At 49.6% G+C, this 22,681-nt stretch overlaps 1 protein-coding gene across 1 annotated transcript in view; it reads left to right on the top strand.

Moving 5' to 3' along the window:
• Positions 1-458: 458 nt before the first annotated feature.
• The window catches only part of GRHL3 (grainyhead like transcription factor 3), a 34,528-nt gene continuing 12,305 nt past the window's right edge, over positions 459-22,681 (top strand). Inside the window, exons 1-8 of the mRNA XM_030874431.2 lie at positions 459-565; positions 12,327-12,513; positions 15,253-15,314; positions 17,531-17,876; positions 18,134-18,207; positions 18,667-18,820; positions 19,024-19,135; positions 20,541-20,635. Of these exons, the coding sequence (XP_030730291.1) occupies positions 549-565; positions 12,327-12,513; positions 15,253-15,314; positions 17,531-17,876; positions 18,134-18,207; positions 18,667-18,820; positions 19,024-19,135; positions 20,541-20,635 (1,047 nt within the window). The 5' untranslated portion in view covers positions 459-548. The remainder of the gene's footprint in view (positions 566-12,326; positions 12,514-15,252; positions 15,315-17,530; positions 17,877-18,133; positions 18,208-18,666; positions 18,821-19,023; positions 19,136-20,540; positions 20,636-22,681) is intronic.

The raw sequence follows: 22,681 nt of genomic DNA, 5'->3' as shown, positions 1-22,681 counted from the left end.
TCTGCTCTCTCTTTTGAGAATTCCCTGGTGGCTGTGAAGTAGTTGATGCTGGGTAGAAGAGGGGCCCAAGGAATTTGCGGGGGTGGGGGGATGTTCCGGGGTATCCAGGATACTAACTAGAAACAGGAATCGAGGTTTCCTGCAGCCAAGTATCTGTTTGTCCCTGTACTTTTCCTCTGGCTATCTTCTCTCCAACATTTTTCTCTCCTCCCTCCTCCTTAATCTCCACCCCCCACCCCCTCACCAAGGAAGGAATTGGCCAGCTCCACCCATGGCTCCGCCCCCAGCTCGGCAGGCCAAGAGTTAACAGCTGCACCTGTTGAGGTATACCTGCTGTCGCCGGCACCTGTACCTGTAGCCAATCAGCGGCAGAGCTGCCGGGAACCTACCTGTCAGCAGAATCCCGACACTGAAACCTCAACATAAATCAAACACTTCCCTGGGCAGGGAATGTCTGTGTCAGGCAAGAATTAGAGACGAGCGGTCAGCAGAGCCTTGGTGTGCGGTGCCGATCCATCCGTCAAGCCTGCGAGCCTGGGAGCAGGAAGATGTCGAATGAACTTGAGTGAGTAAACACCAGTGGATGCCTGGCGCGCTGTGAGCATGGAGTCTGGATGGGGTTTCTAGAAGGGGAAAGAGCAGGGAGGCTGGCGCCAAGATTCACAGAGCAATTTGTAAGGGTAAATGAATGGGCTGACGATCTCATTTTGGCGTGCTGAGGCAAGCCCCGTCTCAAGCTAGAGCTGAGTGTTTCCCTGGGAAAAAAAATTTTTTTTCCTTTCTCTCTCTGCTGAGCAGTTTCGAGCCAGGTAGGGAAACACAGGACTGAAACTGTGAAGGCTTTCAGCACCACTTTCTGATACTGTGAAGGGGGCCTTGGAAATCAGAGACAGCTCCAGTCCCATCTAGGCTTTCTATCTTCTTGCCAAAAGGAACTTCTTTGAGGTGGTTCTAAGAACTGTCTTAGGCAGAGAGTTGGGTTTCTCTAAAGGGACTTGTTTGTTGGGTTGGAACAGTCCCAAGTGGGAAGGTGAAGTGTGCTGGTTAAACATATGCACTCTTTAGTCAGCTTGACCTAGGTTCAAATCCAGGCTCCATTCCTCATGGGCTGAGATCTTGATTTGGGCAAGTCATTCAACTGACCTGTGCTTCATTTTCCTCATCTAGAAAATGGGTACAAGAATGTTTTGTAGGATTCTTGAGAGAGTTGTGTGATAAAGGCTGTAAAATGCTTAGCACAGAGCCGAAGTCTGAAGATGCACTCAAATAACATGTGGTTGATTTCATCCAGAGGCGGTTCTAAGGCTGAGGAGGCTGAGATGTGGTTTTCAGTGAGGTCATCTCTACTGCCTGACAGGACACAGGTGCCTTCCTGCCCATATCTGGGATTTAGAATCCCCGCTGGCTGATGATGACTTTCACCATGGACCCCTGGCTTGGGGTCCAGACCTCAGAGAAGGTGGGATGAGGCTGGGATTCTGCGCTGCCGTAGCCTGGGTTTGGGAAGCTGGCAGAAGCCAGGCTTCTAAAACACAGACTATCCTCTTCCTGCCACCCTCAGAGGTGAGTAGGCAGAGTCAAGGATTGAACAATCTTTTTTTCTAGCTACTCCTTACTAGACTGTTTTAAGAACTTGAAGACCTGAGAGCAGAGCAGTTGGTGGGTCCTGACCGCAGACAAGTTTCCACGATACCAGTCAGCTCTTGGATTCTCTGGGGTTAGCTATGTTCATGGTACAATCACTGGGCATCGGATTTCTCTTGAATGGGCTCCCTGGGGCTGATAACATGTTAACAACTAGGATAAGAACAGGGGCAGTGGAGCCAATACCTGGGTTCAAGTTCCAGCTGCCACTAATTAGCTGTGTGACCTTGGCCAAGTCACTTCACCAGTCTGAATGTCAGTTTCCTCATCTGTAAATTGTGGCCATATTGGGACCCACTTAATGGAGCTGCTGCGGTATCCAGTAACTTTAGACAAGCAATTGACTTAAAGGCTGGTAAGGAGCAATCTAAGATAGCCTTGTTACTTCATACAGAAATAACCAATCAATGAGCATTTCTGAAACTCTTGCCTTCTATTTTTCCATACTTTGAAAACAAAAAACATCTTCTGATGTGTCTCCATCCCACTCAGATCTGTTGGTTAAAACAGCAGAGGCTGCGGACAGAAATGTATTCATTGGTGCCCCTTAGGGGGTAAATGTCCTGAAGCTGGGTTACTTGAACAAAAAGGTTTCCTGCATTTCTCCTCCTTAATGATTTGAGTTTGAAGTCAGAACTCCTTACAGTAGAGGCTTCTCCGGTTGGGGTGGGGTGAGGGGAACCTGTGCCTGCTGTGTAATTGCTGGCAGACTCTGAAGTCACCATTAAAGATTACAATGACAGTGTCTCAGTGCCTGGGGGCTCAAGTGCCTTTACTGATAAGGGGGGTTGAGGGGTGGAATCCGCTGCTTGGCTTGCAAGTTTTGAGCTCCTGCTGCTGCTGCATTCCCCCCAAACGTGTAGAATTAAGAGGACTGGTCCTAGCATCCATTTTGATCCCGACAGAAACACCACCTCTTGCTGGGCCTTGGCGTAGTAGGAAAAGCCGGACTTGCACATGACTCTAAACTCTGCCACTTAGCAACTTCAGGGTCCTGGTGAATCTCCTTCTCCTCTCTGACCCTCAGTTTCCTCCTCTGTCCAATAAAGATTATAAACACCCACCTGGTCAGGGAAACAGTGAGCTCCCGTATGTAGGCCAACCGGCCCGGAGGAGCAGCTCCATAAACGTGAGCCCTATTACTAGGCCACTTCGAAGGCCGGCGCTTGAGGAGCATGGAGGCCAAGGTGGTGGAGTTAAAAGCCAGCTCGAGGCAGCTGGTGGGGGGAGCGCACGGGACTTTTATGTGGACGGGCCGGGAGCATCTGCCAGCCTCCAGGACTCCGCAAACCTCGTGTACCTCCATCCCGCTTTCCTGGGCGCCTCGGGGGGGCTAAAGCCGGTCGCAAGGGATCCTGGGGCGGCGAGGGCGCAGGAAGTCGCTGCCGGACGCCCACTTCTCGCGGGAAAAGAGCTCCCAGATGGGCGACGGGCCCCAGCCTGGCCGCCATGTTTAGAGTCCCATCTTTAGAGTGCGCGAGGGCCTACTGGGTGCCTGGCCGGCCTGCACTGTCCCGTCCAGCCCGTCGAGGATATGAGGGGATTAAGATTAAGTGATCAGCACGTAGTAGATCTATCGAATGGACGAGAGAGAGGGAAGTGAGCGAGGCGCGCCAGGATTCCCCTCTGCAGCCCCGCTCGGGCCGCAGTCTGGGCCCCCAGCCGCCGTCTGGAATCATCTTCGTCCCTGAAATCTTGGAGAGCAGAAGCGGAGGGTGGGAGGGGGACCCGACCCATCCACCGCTCCACCCAAGCTCCGGGAGCGCTGAGCTCCAGACTGCCTGCAGCGCTGAAAGAGTTAACTAGGAACGCCTCCCGCTGTGGTTTTGTGGTCGAAACCGTGATTGCCAGGAGCAAATTTTTGTCGTGCACGAGGTGTGTTATTAAAAGTCGGAGCTACGCTGCTGGTGAATGAAAAGTTAAAAATCCTCGTTAAGGCTGGGCTGTAAAACAGGCGGACTGGGCCCCGGTCCGAGAGATCCCTCGACGACCCAAACGGCGGCGGTCCCTGCCACTCGGCCCGCTGCCCTCGCCCAGGAGGCCCGGTCGGTGCCTGGAGCCAAGAGGGTCGTCAGGGGTCCACATAGAGGAGGAGGAGGGGGAGGAAGGGCCGCAGGGCTGAAAACACAAATAGCATACCCTAAGCGCCCTTCGGTTAGAACAAAAATAACAGCCAAGCCTTTTCTTGAGCTCTGACTCCACAGCGGACACAGTGTCCGGTACTTGATAAATACATCATCTCCTGTAACCCTCCCAGCAATCCACTGAAGGATGGGAGTATAAATTTAAGGATGAGGGGATTTCAGCTTGCCCCAGGCAATATCTTCCCAACATCTCACTGAAGAGCTGAGATCTTACCAGGGGCCACAAGGATGCCCACACCAATGTGCTACCCTGCTTCCTACCAGCACAGATGTTGAAAAAAGACTAAGAGTTATAACAGACTGCTTACCAGTGCTTATTTCTGAGCAGAGGAATGCAGGTGAATTCTAGCCTCTGCTTCTAATTTTTCTATATGTTCCATATTTTATATACTGTGTTTTACAAATCTGTGTTACTTTTGAAATGAGGAAAGGAAGGAAAGAGAGTCATTATTTTTAAAAGAGAGAATTATTGGTTCACCTAATTAAAGAAAAAACGGTGTTCTCAAAGTGTGGTCCTTGGACTAGCATCGTCACCCGGGAACTCCTTAGAAATGCAAATTCTCAGGTCCACCCTAGACCTACTGAATTAGAAACTCTGGGGGTGGGGTTCAGCAATATGTGTTTTAACAGGCCCTCCAGGTGATTCTAATGCATGTTCAAATGTAAGAACCATTGGGGGCTTCCCTGGTGGCACAGTGGTTGAGAGTCCGCCTGCCGATGCAGGGGACACGGGTTCGTGCCCCGGTCCGGGAAGATCCCACATGCTGCGGAGCAGCTGGGCCCGTGAGCCGTGGCCGCTGAGCCTGCGCGTCCGGAGCCTGTGCTCCGCAATGGGAGAGGCCACAACAGTGAGAGGCCCGCGTACCGCAACAAAAAAATAAAAATAAAAAAAAGAACCATTGGCCTAGAAGACCTGGCAGAGGATTGGAAGGCAGGAGATTCCCAGATCTACCGCTGACCTACAGTATAGTAGCTGAGTAGGCAGGCTGAGAGCTTTGCTATGGGGTCACACCTGTGTTTGAGCCCAGCTCTGCCGTGTATGGACTGGGTGAGTCCGTAAGTGTCAGTTTCTGCATATGTAAAATGGTGATAACGCCCACCTCACGGCATGTTTGAGAACGAAAAGGCACAAGGCCTGACGCATAAAATAACTTAGCTCCTTTCCTTCCCTTGTCTTCCCTCCCCTTTGTGGAACTCAGCTTTTCCATTTGTAAAATGGAGCAAATAATCCTGGCTGGCTGCCCCCTTCTTCTATTGCTTTTGCCTCCTTAAAAAGGTCAGAGCAACTGATCTAGTGAAAGTCTTGAAGGGAAATTCTCTCACAAATATTTGATGTTATTTCACTGGGCCTTCCTAGGAGGTCAGCAAGAATTGAGAACTTTTGAGGGTGGGGACAGCATGATATTTACCTTTATGTCCCAGTACCCAGCACAGGGCCTATTCAGCAGAGTGAATGAATGAATGAAAGGATGTGGTGCCCTGGGTCTAGAGGTAGATTGCAACTTCTTTCACATCTCAATTGAACAATAGAGGAAAAAAATAGGAAAATTGGACAGGAAACCAAGAGGAGAATATAGCATGAAAGAAAAATTCCCATCGAGGAAGGGATTTTCAAAGGGGAGAAAGTGAGTTTGTGGTATAATTAGAAAATGGCATATAATTAATTTCCGTGCAAGTAGAGGTGTTGGCTGGAGCCTGATGGCTCTCAGTCAGCTTGCCCACCTGGATCCAGAGGATGAAGCTGGCAGTGCGTGCCCCTCTTTATCTGGGACTCTCCAAGCATCAGGTCTCCTTCTGCCGCTAGTAGAAGGAGAGAGTGAGGTTGTGAGTTGTCATGCAGTTTTCTGGGGGCTACCCCACAAAGTGAGTGTTAGTAGTAATAGTTCATGTTACTATGTGCTGGCATTGTGCTGATCACTTTGCCTCCATTATCCCATGCCTCCATTATCCCATTGCATTTTCCAACAGTAATACTTCACAAAGTTCTAAAGATTAAACAAAACGATGACTAGAAATTGTTGGGCCAGCACCTGGCACTTAGTAGGCCCTCAGTGAACAATAGCTATCATAATAACTCTGTGAGGTTAGTGCTCTCATCGTCCCCCATTTTTTTACAGGTAAGAAAATTGAGGCACAGAGAGGTCAAGTTGCATAAAGTCACACAGCTAGTAATAGCAGAGATGAAACTGGAACCCAGATCAGCATAGCTCTGGGGCCCACCCTGTAACTATTAGTTCACACTGCCTCATTCAAACTGGAGTCATTGTAGAGCCATGCCCTAGGCGCTGCCATTTCCCAATTGAGGCCCCCAAGTGAGCCCCAGCATGTGATAAGGCACATTTCACAACCTGTGCATCCAGAAACCAGATGGGCCACTGTCAAGCACAACAGCCCTGGAGTGCTCCTGTCATGCCCAGGGAACACCTTCCATGCGGATGACTGAAAAATGATTCCTCCGTGAGCAGCGGCGGCAGGGCCTCCCTGTGGGTAATTAGTGAATGTGATTGATCACTGCTGATGAGGCTGGGTGGCTCACAACAGGGTTTGACAAGTCATTGGGTGTATCTGGGTGTCAACACCCAGCTCAGGCAGCCCCTGGAACTCTTCCTCCTCAGGCTGGAGGGAAGTGGGGCCCAGGTCACTGGATCTGTCCTGTGTCAGGCACCTCCTTTGGTGGGGTTTGAGGCTGCCCCCTTGGTGGTGAGTTTTCTTCCCCCATCTGTAAGATTGAGTCAGAGGCCTTACTTTTCCATCTCTGAATTATTGAAATGCCTTTGAGATAAGGTAGTGATTGAGCTGAGTACTGGACAGGAAGCTAGGAGACTTGAGTCCCAATCCAGTTCTGTGCTGTGTGTTCTTAGGCAAGTCACACCTGCTCCCAGAGACTAGATTTCTAGGGAATTCTCTGGCGGTCCAGTGGTTAGAACGCAGCTCTTTCACTGCTGAGGGCCTGCGCTCGATCCCTGGTCGGGGAACTAAGATCCCACAAGCTGCGTGACACAGCCAAAACAAACAAAACTAAAAAAAAAAAAAAAAGAGAGAGAGACTTGATTTCTAAAGTCTCTGCACCCTAACTGGAACCCCAAAAGTCTCAACTAATGGCTGAGACACATTGACGTACTCTCACTGGGAGTTTTAAGTGGCTCAGCCAGAATGCAGGGAGCATTGGAGTCTGAAAGGACTTGGGATGAAACCCTACTTCACCACTGTAGGCATTTCACCACTCCAGCTTCTGAGGAGGCAGCCTTGTGAAGGTTCTTGATGATGGAAGACAGAGACCTCTATTCTAGGCCTGGCACCATGAGATACCAGCTGGGTGGCCTTAGGCAAACCAGTGGCCTTCTCTGTGGTTCATTTTATCCTGCTATCAAATGGGGATAGTCATACCTTCTCTCCCTACGTTACAGGGGCGTTGCAGGATCAGAGGTGATGACAAATGTATGAGAAGCATGTTGAAAACTATAACACGCTATGCAAATGTGAGGGATTATCAAATCTCAGACTTGAGTTTCCTTCTTAATGGGCTGGCCTTCCTTGAAACAAGGCAACATATGCAAAAAACCTGGCTCACACCTGTCACACAGTAGGCAGACAAGCTCTGGGAGCTGTCCCAGGCTTCTGCCTTTGTCTTGCCTTTCACCTGGAAAGTCCAAAATCCTCCCCACCCATCTTCACGCCCCTCTCCCCCTCCACCCCTCTCCTCAGCCAACATCTAGTCATTCCCCAAAGTTTAGGCAGGTCAGAAGTCCTCCTGCTTCTTTCCTTCATAGCTTTCTTCACCTGATAGTAGCTGTCCATTTGTTTTTGTGGTCACGTCTGCCTCGGCTGCCACTAAAATGCAACCTCTATGACAGTAGGGATCTTGTTGTCTTGCCCGCCTAGGACAAAGCCTGGCACATAGTATAATAAATACTGATACATTTTATTAAAGTGAAGCATAGATGGTTAGGTGGATGGATGCCACCCAGATTTATTGTTTTTTCCCCTCTCTTCTACATCCCTTCTTGGAAACTAGTGGCTGGTGGAAAAGTGACTAGTCATGGAATTAGATTCCAGGAGTCTCGCTTTGTAACTCACTCAGCCAAGTCCCCTGGAACAGGTCACCTAACGTCTCTTTCCTTTGTCTATTTCCTGGTCGTAAAGTAGAGATAATAACATGTCATGTATGTCGGGAGGCTCCACGAGATAATGAAGGTGAAAATCGAGGCAAGGGGTTATTACACTGTCTCTTTTGTTTTTGATGTGGAACCTGGTTCGCAAACAGGAGGCTTGGAGAGGATGTTGGTTTAAGAGCCTCGGGCAGCGTCTCCGCTTTACTTTCATTTGGGGGTTCTAAGAAGATGGTGATCATGATGACGGTGATGATGCCAGTTATCTACTAAGCGATGGTTCTCTGGCAGGCTCTGGGCCAAACACATTTCTTATGTTAATGTACTTAATTCTCCCAACAGCCCATGAGATTATCCCCACTCTAAAGTAGCCAGCCCTGGTAACTCCATCACGTGACTGTGCTCTAATTTTCTTCACAGCACTTATCACTAACTAAAATTAACTCATTTATCTACTTGTTTACCGTCTGTCTTCCCCAATTAGATTGCAAATTCCGAAGGGAGAAGAGCCTTATCTGTCTTGTTCTTGGCGGATTCCCCAGTGCCTAGAAGAGTCCCTGACTGGCACACAGAAGACTCTCAATAGACCCCATTTAACAGATGAGGAAGTAGGCTTGGAGGGGCTCAGTACCTGACCCAAGGACACATGGTTACTCGGGTCTGTCAGGCTATGACCCTGTTGCTCCTTCCTCCCATGGTGCTACAGATTCTTCTGTGCTGCGGCCTGGTGGAGACCTGATGGCTAGAAGGCTGCCCAGAGCCACTTCCTCTCCCTATACCCTCCTCCCCCGTTCCCCTTTCACCTTCTGACGGCTGAGGAGTTTGGCCTTGGACAGGGACACCAACAGAGAGTTTGTGGAGGCCCTCGGGGAAGGTGACCACGTAGGTTCCAGTCAGCTGGTTTCCCCTCTTTGTTCCGGCTCTGTCTCCCACTAGTAGGGCTCCCTCCTTCCTGGAGCCCTTTTCACATCCTTACCCACTGGACCCTCAACTCTCAATTCTAACCTTTAAGAGAACAGGGAGCCAAGAGTTTTTGGATCCGTGTTTGGCACTGAGTCAAGGCTAACTAACCTTATCCATAGCCAAGACTTTCTAGAAGCCAGATGCGTAGTCTTGGAACGTGACGCTGATTGGTAGCAAACTTGGGAACCAGGACTCTAGAGCTCCCAGCGCCCGGCCAGAAACTCTTCCACTCATCACACTTCCTCACTCAGTCCCTCTTGTCTTGTATGGGTGGGAAGTCCCTTTCTGTCTTGCAGTGGAGGATTGGTTCAGTTTATTCCAGAGGAGGGGAATTGCCGGAATAAAAGAGGCATTTGAAAGGAGACTAGCATGGGGTTAAGAGCTGCGTCTTGGAGTCCAACAAGTCCAGGTTCAAGGTAAGCCTCTGCCACTTACTAGCTGAGTGACCTTGAGCAGGTAATATCACCTGAGTCTCAACTTCCCCTAAACCTATTGTGCAGAGTAGATAAGATGATGCAGAATAATAGGTGGAACAGTGTCTACCTATGGTAAATTCTTGAGGTATGGTAGCTGCTGTGTATCAAGGAATCAGACTTTGGGATCCCAACAGGATGGATTGGAGACCACTGTAGACCAGAAAAACCCTCCAAATGAACAGCAAACATTGCCTGTCCTTTCGTTTCTGATGTGACTTTACCATTGTCTTCTAAAAATTAACTTTTGAATAGGGTAAGATAACTGATAGCTCATCAAAGCCGATAATGGTCATTCCACCAGAGTCAGCAAATTGGGGCTCCAGGCCCAGATCTGCCAGTGACTTTCAGGGTGACCATGTCTTGTACCACGTTGCAATCCTTTGATGTCTAGCTCCAGGCTGGGCCAAGAGCACAGTTTGTTTGTTTTTTTTTTTTGGCGTATTACTCCTTTATTAGAAATTATAAATGAGGAATTATTTCAACACCTGAAGACCAAACTACAGCATAAGATTCCATAGGCTCCAGATTTTTGACATTCTGGAAAGAGTGTCCTGTAAAGTATATCCTTTCCGTGGCATGGCAACACCATTCTTTTTGTATTAAGCACTTGTTATGTGCCAGAGACAGTTTTAAGCATTTTTCCTGTGATGTTGCACTCAATCCTCATCATCCTACATGGTGGGTGCTTTTATTAGACACATTTTATAAACAAGGAACAGTGCTAAGCACTGGGATTCCTTGTTGACCCAGAGAGTGGTCCACCAGGCCTGTCCCTGTTTCTCCTGTGCCTCCTTGGTTTAGGAGTTCCGTTTAGGCTGATACTGGGAGGGGTTGGGGGCAGCCACCTGGGCTTGCTCTGTAAGTTCCTCTAACCCCAGGCCCAGGAGGCAGCTGGGAGGGGCCTTCTCTCGCCTCTCCATCTTAAGGCCCTTGATTTATAGAAGCAGAAACTTGAGGTGTGCCTCCCTCTACATGCCCCTGGAGCAGGAAGGTTTCTGTCATCTCTCTTTCCTGTGTGATAGCTCCCTCTCCCTCCCTTTCAGAGCCCAATACCCCACACTCTGGGGCTCAGTGAGATGGGAGACACTGCCCTGGAAGAAGCCCCTGGGAGAGTGCCACCCTCGGCCTGTCTGGGTGTGGCCTGGCTGCTGTTCCCATTCTGTGTCTGAGAATGTAGGCTTGAGCTGCCGGGCAGCAGGAGGGCACTTCCTGTGGTGTGATTTGTGAAGGTCCTTGCCCACCCACCAGTCTGCCACAGTGCCTGCAATTCCACAACTAGAGCATTTTTCTGTTGTGGTAGGGATTGCCCTCTTGCACTATGGTAAAGCTGTGTGGCTTAGTGGAAAATGTGTGGCTTTGGTACTAGACAAGACTGGGTTTAAATCCTGGTTGTGTCATGGACTAGTTGGGTGATTTGGGGGCATTTTCTTATCTCCTCCAAGTCTCGGGTTTCTCCATCTGTGAACTGCAGCAAATGATCCTTACCTCTGAAGTTCTTGTAAGGAGCAGCGCTGATGAGTGGAAAGGGTTCATATATAGTATAGTAAATGGAAGCTGGCATTATTCCTATGTCTCTAACATTAGAGAATCTATGACACTCACCTAGAAAGGGGGGCACCGGGGCACCAGGACACCAGTCTCAGGAGTTCTCTTTTCTCAGCCTGGCTGTCCCCAGCTTCTCCCCTACCAGTATCCTTCACACATTCTTTGCTCTAAAGTGAACATAACCAGAACTTTCCCACCTCTATGCCCTTGCTCATGATTAAGAGCATGTTCTACACCAGTGATTCACAAAGTGTGGTCCCCAAACTACCAGCATCAGCATTACCAGGGAACTTAGGGGTGGGGCCTGGAAATCTGTGTTTTAACAAGCCTTCCATGTCATTCTGTTGCAGTGGAAGTTTGAGAACGCTATTCTATATTACAGCATCATCCTGCTCAAGCTTGAATCCCCTCTGGGCCACTCACTAACCCACTAACTGGGACCTTGGGCAACTCCCTTAACTTCTCAGAGCTTCAGTTTCCTCATGTATAAAATAGGAAAAATAATAGTACATGCCTCACAGTGTTGTTGTGAGAATTAAATGAGATAATCCATGAAAAGTGCTTAGCTCAGTGCCTAAAACATGGTCAGTGTTCCGTAAAGATTAGACATTATTTTCATCATCATCATCATTAATCTGTATTATGTTCCTATTCCTGGGACACTCACCCTACATATCTGAGTGATATAATCCCTCGTGCTGAGGGTTCCCAACTAAATGTCTGCCTCCTCCAAAGAGGCTTTCCTGATCTCTTGCCTTTGAGCCTATGTGGCTCGTATTTGTCCAAGTGCTCAGCGCAGCGCCCAGGTTCTGCCTGCCTAGGGGTGCCCTGCAGGGTTCCACTCCAGTTCCTGGCATCTGAGCAGCTGCTTGGGCACTCTACAATAAATGGTGATCTGAAATGCCATTTCCCAAGACCAGGTTCTGCCTATGGGCTTCCTTGCTCTGGCTCTTTCTGTCCCTCACCACACTCTCTAAGTTGAAATGATCTCCAGCCTTCTGTGTCTTTCTCTGTCTTGAGGAGAATTTCATCAGAAGAACTCATGCTGAGTTACCTGGAAATTTTATTCTTTGCAGCTTGTCATTGTTATTTCCCATCCTTGTTACAGTAATTCCCCTTGAATAAGTATCAACCATGGGAGCATTTTACTGAATCTTCTCTGAAGCCTTGCGAGGTTGGGATTACAGTCTTCATGTTGTAGATGAGGGAACTGAGGCCCCAGGTCTACAGCTTCTACATGGTAACATTTGGTGGTGACCCAAAGCATCTGGCTCCAGAGTTTGGATACATTCTACTGCTCCATCTGCCCAATGATGACAGAAGAAGCAGTTTCAAGTTTTCAAGGCTGGTAACTCTCTGAATTCCTGGGTGTTGCTCTGAGGCTGACCATTCGCGGAACTTCTGCTGGGACAGCCTAAATTTGACCTTCCTTATTTGCCTTGCAGTTTCAGATCTGTACGGCTGCTAAAGAACGACCCAGTTAACTTCCAGAAATTCCCCTACACTAACGAGGATGAGGCCTGGAAGACCTACCTTGAAAATCCCTTGACGGCGGCCACAAAGGCCATGATGAGAGTCAACGGAGACGATGAGAGCGTTGCAGCCCTGAGCTTCCTCTACGATTACTACATGGTACATTTGCCACCTCTGGGCATGCCCCCCTCTAACTGACTGTGTGTCTTCGCTTTTAGGCCTCATGGCTCACTAGCCCACCATGACCACCCCTAGCCCCTCACCATGTTCTTTCACACCTCTGGGCCTTTGCACATGCTGTTCCCTCTGCCTATACCCTCCCCTTCCCCCTAGCTAAACCGTACTCTCAGCTTTGGGCCTCAGCTTCAATGTCAGCTCATTCCACCGGAGGTGAGGAAGGCTTTCTGGGCTCTCCCATTCTGTGCCTCCTCTGGGCACCCTCAGCAACCACCATCCTTTTCCTTGAAGCTATCCTTAGAAACTTGCTGTTTGTGCATTTGTTCCTCCATCTCCCCCCTGACACTGAGCTCCTGTAGGGCAAGAGTCATGTCATGATCATTACCGAGCCCCTAGCACCCCATACTGCCTGCCACACATTGCTCAATACATATTGATTGAATGGATCAATGCCTTGGCCTTACACACCACAGCAATACCCCCAACCTACCATCTTCTTTCTGCCTCTGTACCTTAGGTCATTCCAGTTGCCCTGTCATCCCCACCTGCCTATTCTAACCTCACCACCTAGAACATGCCTTTTGCTCTTGAATCCATTCCCTTCTTTCAGGGCCCTTCCCAAGGCCCACCTTCTCTTGGAAGCCATGCTGCCACATCACCTCTCCCTCTCCTGAGTGTCTCACTGTCGTTCATACCCTCGCTGCCATTATATGCATTGTAATACCTCCTGACAGACCATCTTTTATTGTTCTCTAATTGTTTCCTGGGCCTTGGCCTTGACTCTGGGAGACTTTCAGTTCCTGAGAACAGGAATTAGGCCCTCTCATATATGAAGAGTGTGCTTAAACCTGTCAATAACCACAAGTACATAACACATGACATCACCCCTCTTCCAGTGCCTGTGCCAGACATTGCTAATGGATTACAAACTGTATTCTCACTGAGGGTATATGAGGACACAAAATCTTTTCCAACCTAGTACTCCAGGCAGCCACTACCCATCTGTCTGAATTGTCATACAGCAAACTTTCTTACTCTTCCTAGGCTGGGTTATTGCTCCAAGAGACTTTCCCAGATACCAGGCTGGGGGACATGAATAGCTAAATGTTGTGATAACTGAATCTGAACTTGAAGATTTAAAGCCACCTTGTAAATAAGCCATCAAATTCACAGGCCCAAGAAGTAGTTTATCTATTCTACTACACAAAGGAAGGTAAACTCTCTGTAAATTCAGAGGCCAAGGGGGGAAGTGGCCTCAGATATGAGAAAGCCCCAAATTATCTCTCTGGCTTTGGTTCTCATCCTGGAGTAGTATGGTTACCCTACCTTACCTTCTCCCCAGCAGACTGATAACATCCTCATAGCATTTGATGGAAAAGAAATTGGAACTGACTGCCTCAGCCTGGGGACATGGTAGGAGCCAGAATTCTAGGTCTGAGCTTAAACTCCAGCCTGGGATATATAGCTTGAGGTTGGGCCATAAAATAAAATCTAGCAGCATCTCCCCTGGGCAAGAGGCCATTCCCAGGGCCAGAGTGGTGGGGACAGGCTCTGAAGGTGACGCTTGCAGTGGTTTATTGCAATATAGTGTTCCGGTGAGATACACCTGGCCCCCTCTTCCCATCCCAGAGCATGTTAGATTCAGAGCAGCACTGTGTATAGTAAAGACATGATCTAATGGTGTGGAAAGAGCACCAAGTTGGGAGTTCGAGACCTGTTCCTACCACAAGCTGGCAATGTGGCTTTGGGCAATATAGTCCTAAAGGTGACCACTTACCATTCCTTACTGAATGCTGGTTACTGTGCCGGGCACTCTTCCTCATGCTCTTCCACGGGGTGAGGCTAAGAACCCAGGCATTGGAGTCACTAGGCTGGGTCGGAGACCTTGTTCTGGCTTTATTGGCCTCAGGGAGAAATGACCTGGATGTTCTAAGATACAACAATATTATGATCATAATCATGAAAGGTAACATTTACATAGTCCTCTCCACGTGTCAGGTGCTGGTCTAAACACTCACAACAGTCCCAGGGGTTGGTATTACTATTATTATTCCTGTTTTACAGATGAGAACAATGAGGTGCAGAAAGGTTAAGGGACGCGCAAGATCACACAGCCAATATGTGGCAGATCTAGGAACTAAACCCAATAAGTCCACACTCCTAATCACTAAGATGACGGAGCCTCTCTTGGCTTCAGTTTCCTCATCCATATAATGGGGATAACATTAGTAGACATCATAGAGTTGTTATAGGGATTAGATTAGAGGACACAGAGAAGGCACATAGCACAGGGTCCAGTGCATAGGAAGTACTCCATTAAAGAACAGTGAACATTATTTTTATTAATAAATCTTCGCAATCCCTTTGAAGTAGAGTTCATAATCCCCCACTTGACATATGAAGAAACTGAATCTCAGAAAAGCACAGTCATTTATCCAGAGTCACACAACACTTTTAAGTGGTAAAGCTAGAACTTAAGCTAGGCCTCCTTGACTCCAAATTCCATGATTCCTAACTGCTAATCTTGGGGTACTTCTCCCCACTCTGTAACTTGGGGCTCAGACTAAAAGATGGCCTGACAATTCGAAGGACTGGTGGGTTTTCTCCCAGTGACCAAGGTAGCTACCCTGCCCGGCCAAGTCCCCCGCAGGGGGTTGAGGCTCCTAACAGCCAGATCTTACCCAAGAGCTATGCATAAATCCTTGCTTCCTCTCCTCTCAGGGCCCCAAGGAGAAGCGGCTACTATCCTCCAGCACCGGGGGCCGGAACGACCAAGGAAAGAGGTGAGGCTCGCCGGCGCCACCATCTCTGGCCCTTTGCCCTTCCCCACCCCCACCTCTAGGCCCCTTATCCCCCGGGCACAGGAGGTACAGTCCCTAGGGCCCACCGTACTCTTAGGGGCCCACGAAGGCATTGTAATCTATTTTAAAGTCAGAAGAAAACAATGAATATGATCCAACCTGGGTTATATTTGTATTTATACCAATGCAATTGTAAAAGGTTTTTAAAATATTTTTATGGAGGAAGGGATCTATGAAGGCAAAAGAGAGTAGGGCCCACAAAATCATAGTGAGACCTTGCTTGAACACACAGACACACACAGACACACACACACACACACACACACACACATATCCTAGGTGCCTGTAGGCCATGTGAGCTGGAGTTTACTGAAAACAAACTTCAAAGCCATAGTGGTGGAAAAGCCCTGATGGAAGCTTTTCTGTCCTAGCTCCAAAACCCTCCCTGCAGCCTCAAAGGGAGGGGACACCTATGTTCCCATATTTCTTTCCCTTGGCTCTCTTGGGCCTCTGCCTGGCATTAGTGCCTCGGGGCACTGATGTTCCTTTTCTTGTAGAAAGCAGCCCAGGCCGTGCTCATGGCCAGATGGGCACTGGAAGGGCCCTGCCCCCTTTCTCCACTTTTCCTTTCCCCCCATTGGGCAGGGCTTCTGATGGGAAACCTTCTGGTCTCCTCTCTGCCTTTGAGAACATCCAAACTGCTAAGGCAGGCATTGCGACTCTGGCAGCTGCCTCAGGGCCCCTCCACTGCTAGAAACTGTAGGCTTTGGTTCAGGAGACTTTTCTCAAAACTAATTTTTTAAAATGTTGTTAGCTTTTCTGATTATAAAATAATACCTACTTGTTATAAAATATTCAAACTCTGTAGAAACGTATAAAGTGAAAAAGGAAGGAAGGAAGGAAGGGGAGGAGGGAGGAATGAACCGGTGGATTACATAATATACTTGTTCATCTGAAGAAAATTGTTTATAGGTGTATGACAGTTTTAGGGAAATTATGAATAGACAAGTAGAAAATTATAAAATGAAAAAACTCGTTAATATCATAATTCCAATAACAACAAAAGTTGTTCTAAGAAAAGTTATAGTAAAATATTTGACCAGCCAGGAAACAATATTTGTATAATTATAATAATTAAACTACCTATTGTTGTAACTACTTTTAAATTTAGTTTACTTTTTAAAAATAAATTTGGTGTAGTAACAAAATAAATATCCAGGGCTTCCCTGGTGGCGCAGTGGTTGAGAGTCCGCCTGCCGACGCATGGGACACGGGTTCGTGCCCCGGTCCGGGAAGATCCCACATGCCGCAGAGCGGCTGGGCCCGTGAGCCATGGCCGCTGAGCCTGTGCATCTGGAGCCTGTGCTCCGCAACGGGAGAGGCCACAACAGTGAGAGGCCCGCGTACCGCAAAAAAAATAAATAAATAAAAATAAATATCCATGCCCGGGCTGGGCATTGGGAAACAGAAGTATGGTGGTGGGAATGGAAGACTGGCACAATTAAATGAGAGCACCCACTGGTAATAGAATCATCTTATTATAAGGTCTGTGTGTTCACTCAGTGTCTCTGATTATGTGAATCTCTGGGCCTTATGTGTGAAAATAGTCTATCTGGCTCTTTTGACAACCAAGTGAGGACCATATGTAAAAATTCTTTGGATTCTGTAAAATTAAATGCATTAAAGACACTGTTATTTTTGCTAAAAAATAAATAAAGTAAAAAAGTAAGTTTCTTGTAATCCTACTTCCCTGCCCCCTTAATAGTTTGGGGTATATCCTTTCAGACCTTTTTCTCAACGTACATTAACTGTACTCACAAATACCCACTCTTGCCCACACCATGGATGACTCAATACGGTTTTTTTAGTGTGGAGACATTTGACTCTGGGTAAGAAATAAATAATTAAACTTTCAGTTTTTTAAATTACCAAGTACTGTAATGGATAAAGCAGACATTTGCCCCCTGAACTCTGAGCCTGTACTTGGTTCCATTCTTGACACCCTCCTCCCTGCTTATCCCTGTGACACACTGGCTTGCTGCAGTATCGTGTTTCACACATGTTGGTAAGACCTAACATTACAATGGATTAAAAGAGGTCAGTATGTCAGTGTGATGGTCACCCTCCAATCTAGCCAAGGAACCCCCGCCCCTCAGAGAGAAGAGGTGCACGCACTTATCCCTCCTGTCTCTCCTCAGGTACTACCATGGCATGGAATATGAGATGGACCTCACCCCCCTTGAAAGTCCCACGCACCTCATGAAATTCCTGACAGAGAATGTGTCTGGAGCCCCAGAGTACCCAGATGTGCTCAAGAAGAACAACCTAATGAGCTTGGAGGGGGCTGCACCCACACCGGGCAAGGCAACTCTCCTCACCCCAGGCCCCAGCAAGCCGGAAGCTGGCTCTGTGGACGGCTACCTGCTGCCCACCAGTGATGTGTATGATAATGGCTCCCTCAGCTCCTTGTTTGAGAGCATTCATGGGGTGCCTCCCACACAGCGCTGGCAGCCTGACAGCACCTTCAAAGATGACCCACAGGAGGTGAGGGCCCACCCCCATATCCCTCACAGCCTCCCTGGGTCTAGTCACACGTGTACAGAAGGAGAGAAGACAGTGAGGCGATCAGAGCTTTGGAATCCATGGGAGAAAGAGTCCTTGAGCTGAGGCAGGGCTGCCATGTACTGTTGTCCAGGTTGTACACTATACAACATTCACAGTTGTATGCAGTGGCCCTGGGCTGAGGTCCCAGCAGAACTGAATGTGGTCATTTATTTTCTCTGGATTGTGTTTCTCTGCAGTCGCTGCTCTTCCCAGATATCCTGAAAACATCCCCGGAACCCCCATGTCCAGAGGACTATCCCAGCCCCAAGAGGTAAGTCAGCCTCCCTGGACCCTTGGCCACCTGGGCAGTGGGCTGCAGAAAGACGCTACTGTCCCCAGAACAGGCATTGTCAGTGAATGAAAAGAGGGGAGTGAAGGCACATAAAAGAAGAGAGTCATTTCTACATCCCTTTCCTGGGCTGTGACAAGGACCTCAGAGCTCAGCACCCTGTTAGAAAACCAGGGTTCTGTTGTCCTAGTCGTCCCTATAACTTTGTCACCCCTCAGGGATCTCTGGTTTACATTATTCATTATTCAGGAGGATTATGGCTCAACAAAGCCATTAAATAGAAACTCTGAAAAAGAGGAAACTGAGGCCCCAGGAAGTAAAGTGATTTACTGAGGTCACATAATAAGGCCATAGCAGAGCCTTGGGCTTCCTGCCCTACTGCCCTTTGGGATACTCCTGCCTGGAAGCCCAGCCTCACTCTCCTCTCCCTCCTCCCTGCAGTGACTTTGAGTACACCCTGGGCTCCCCTAAAGCCATACACATCAAATCGGGTGAGTCACCCATGGCCTACCTCAACAAGGGCCAGTTCTACCCTGTCACCCTGCGGACCCCAGCGGGCGGCAAAGACCTTGCCTTGTCCTCCAGCAAAGTCAAGGTACTTGGGCAGTAGGTGCGGGGGTCGGGTCAGCCCTGCCTGCCAGGGACCCCAGGGAGAGGGTGCTGTTGTATGACTGCCCATTGCCACGGAGAGGGGGAAACTAAGCCAAAGGGCTGGGCCACTTGACCCGGGCTGGGGCAAGGGATGAGGCTGCCTGGGCCTCTTCTGAGGCTGGGGTCACAGTGACTGCTGTGTTGCAGAGTGTGGTCATGGTGGTCTTCGACAACGAGAAGGGCCCGGTGGAGCAGCTGCGCTTCTGGAAGCACTGGCATTCCCGGCAGCCCACCGCCAAGCAGCGGGTCATCGATGTGGGTGAGAGCCCGCCCGAGCCCTCCGTCCCAGTCTCCCTTCCTCTGTCTCACAACACACACACACACACACACACACACACACACACACACACACACACGCACCCCACTTAGGCCTTGCTTGCTGTGCCCCTTTTTCCCAGCCCCCTCTGACCTCTGCAGGACTTATTTCTGACTCCAGCCGCCTGCCTGGCCCCTGTCTCCAGGTCGAACGCTGTGAGGTTTGCAGGGATTTGCATCTGTTGGCTGGAAGCAATGACCTCTTTTCTGTGTTGCTTTGGGATAAACAGGACCCTGGGCACCCTAGTAGTGTCAGATAAATACACCCCTGGGATGCTGACCTGCTTGTCCCCATCAGGGGGCTTGGCCAATTGAGACACAAATGCATAAGAGTGCAGGCAGTGGGTGATTTGGAAGGCTTGAAGCACAGTGCAAGGGCAGTTCTGCCTTGGAAGCTGGAACCTTTGGGCTTTGTCAGAGGGAAGGGGACGGGGAAAGGCCTTCTGTGTGTGCCACCTTGTCCCGGGCCCCGAGATGAGTGGGAGGCACAGCCCATCCTCAGATCTCCAGGCTCTGGCTCTATCACCCTCTTCCTGGCTGTGTGACCTGTGTCACCTCCCCTTCCTGGGCCTTGGTTTCTTCAGCTGTCAATTGGGAAAACAGCAGCTGCCCTGCCTGCCTGCAGTGCTGTTTCTGCCTTGGAGCCACGTGTACTAGAGAACATAATACAAATAGGGATGATTCAGTGACTTATCTGAGAGGCCAGTTAGTAAAGTGGTTAGGAGCCTGGGCTCAGGAGACAGACAGAGCCGGACTCCAGTCCTTACTCTACCTTTTATTAGCTGTGTGACCCTGGGCAAGTGACCAAACTTCTCTGAGCTTTATTTTCCTCATGTGTAAGCTGAATATTCATAGCATTGTTGTGAGGATTAACGGAAGGCTTGCCATATTGTAAGTGTTCAATAAATGACAATAGTACTATCATTTATTTAATATGACTAGTTCAATACTAGTAGTACTGGTACTACGACTGTGACTATGGCTATTACTACCACTATTACTGCGATTACTACTACTACTACTACTGCTTTGTCTGGGGGATGTCCTAAATCACAATCCCATGAAAAGTATAAGCTCCACCACAAAACCATGAGGGCCCTGGCCTAGTTGGCAAAGTGAAGGAGTCCCTCTGGAGTTTGGACAGATCTGCTTCTCAGGCTGGACCTCAGTTTTTCCACCTGTAGCCCAGGGCACAATTACTAATTTCCTCCCTGCATTGAAGCATGGTCCTTGGGGGAGAGGATACAAGTCCCTGCCAAGAACAAGGCCCACCCCCTAAATGACCCCTCCCCATGGGGCCCCCAAATCCCTTCCCTTCTGACTCTCCTTCTGGTCTCCTGTGGTTTCAGCTGACTGCAAAGAAAACTTCAACACTGTGCAGCACATCGAGGAGGTGGCGTACAATGCACTGTCCTTCGTGTGGAACGTCAACGAGGAGGCCAAGGTCAGTGCTGGGGCCGTGGCCAGGATGGGGCTAGGCTGCCAGGAAGTCCCCATCCTGGGAAAAGGCCTTACCTGTACCTAGGATTGTGGCAGCTGCTCCGATGAGGGCACCAGTGGAGGAGGCAGGATACATAGTGGTGGAGAAGCCAGAAACGCTAGGCCCACTTCCCAGCTCTGTGACCTTGGACAGATGCCTTAGCTGAAAATTGGGGTGTAACCATAGCACCAACTGATAGGTTGGCGTGAGGATCGGGTGAGATAAGGAAAAGGTAGAGCACAGCCTGGCACATGAGCAGTGGCTGTTGTTAACTAATCCAATCCACCTATTTACCAGATAGGAAAACTAAGCCTTGTGCGTGGCCACACGGCAAGCTGCCGCTGACGCCGGGTTTCCTGACTTGTGGGCTAGTGCAGGGTGTTGCAGGAGAAGTGCTTTGGAGTCTGGTAGATGAGGGCTTAAACCCATGACCTCACTTCCTGAGCGCATAGGAAGGGAAGAATAATCTGCCTCCTAGAGCTGTGGTGGAGATCCTATGAGATCACACACGTCAAAGAGACAGGCACGATGCCAGGCCCATCGGAGAGGCCTGAGAAATGGAGCCTCTGGTGTTTTTTTTTCACACCAGTGATTAAGCCGTTTAGTGCTTGAGACCAGACTTGAAGTCACCTGTGCTGCAGTGTCCCTCTGTGTCTTGGTTTTCTGTTTGGACAAGTGGCATCATGGAAAGGGCACTAGTCTGCGTGTTGGGGACTCGAGTTGGGTAACCCTGGGCCTGTCCCTTCACCTACCTGGGCCAGACTTACCCCATCAGACCAAGGTTGGGTCTGGCTCTTGGCAAGGGCCTTTCTGGCCTAGAAAAGCTGGGGGACCTAATCCCTGTCTCCCTGGCTTGCCTCATGGGGCGGTCCAGGGTGCCTGGAGAAAATGGAGGTGAAGGGACTCTGAAAACAACAAAGGGAGGCACAAAGGCGAGGGATTATTATTATTCAAACAGACACCAGGGACTGGGGGAGGAGCTGGGGCCTCCAGTTCAGGGAGGGGGGGAATGAGTTTCGTGGGAAGGGAGAGGTGGGTTTCGGTTGGGATTTTCTCACAGCCTCTTAAGCCCCCAGGCTTGGGTCTTTCTCAGGCGTGAGCTGGGTGGGGGCTGCATTAGGGCTGAGCTGGCTGAGGGGGAGGTATGTCTGGCATGCACCTGTGGGCCTGGCCCCCCCAGCCAGGGAAGGAAGGGGGTCTGCTCAGGTACCACACCCCACCCCTACTTGTGCAAGTCAGGGTCATTTCCAAGGGAAATGCCCCAAGGAACAGGGGCCAGCCTGGAGTGGGGTCTGGCCTAGGGTCCCACGGAGGAGTCAGCAGTAGGCAATCACTAGGTGAGCTTGCCAAGTGATGCCCAACTAAGACTGACCCCAGACTGCCATCAGCTGCACATAGGCTTCGGGTTGAGACTCCAACTGTCCCACTTATAACAACAGTTACAAAATATCCAAGCCCCCTAGGTGTTCTGCCAGCCTCACAGCCACAAGAGGTAGGTTTAGTTGTCCCCATTTTGCAGATAAAGAAACTGAGGCCCGTGAGATTAAAGGACTTATCCAAAGCCACATGGCTTGAGTGGCAGAGGTCTAAGTGGCCTGATGTCCAGGCTCATTCCACCATGCCGCCCTGCCCAACTCCCTGTGGAAACGTTAACAAGTCACGTCCATGCTCAGAGCCTCCATTTCCTCAGCTGTACAATGGGGGTGCCTGGTTCAGCTATGGCTAGAGCTGGTGGTTGCCGTGCACAGGGGCAGTGTCTCACTCGCTGTGGCCCAGGGCCAGCAGGAAAGCGGTCTTCTGGAGCTGGCGGGGAGGGAGATTTGGCCGTTCTCTACCTCCTTGCTCTGAGTTGCAAAAAAATGGGCTCTGGATTTTAAGCTCCTAAAGGACCCTTAGTCTCCCTCCCAGGGCCTTGATCCTTTGGGCTGCCCTTGGCAATCTAGTGGAAGCTGCATTGTCCACTGATGAAGACCTGAGCCCAAACTCCGGTTCCCTTATACATTCCCTGTG

This window comes from Globicephala melas, chromosome 1 (assembly GCF_963455315.2).
Source record: "Globicephala melas chromosome 1, mGloMel1.2, whole genome shotgun sequence".
NCBI lineage: Eukaryota > Metazoa > Chordata > Mammalia > Artiodactyla > Delphinidae > Globicephala > Globicephala melas.
This window is presented reverse-complemented; position numbering and strand designations above follow the sequence as displayed.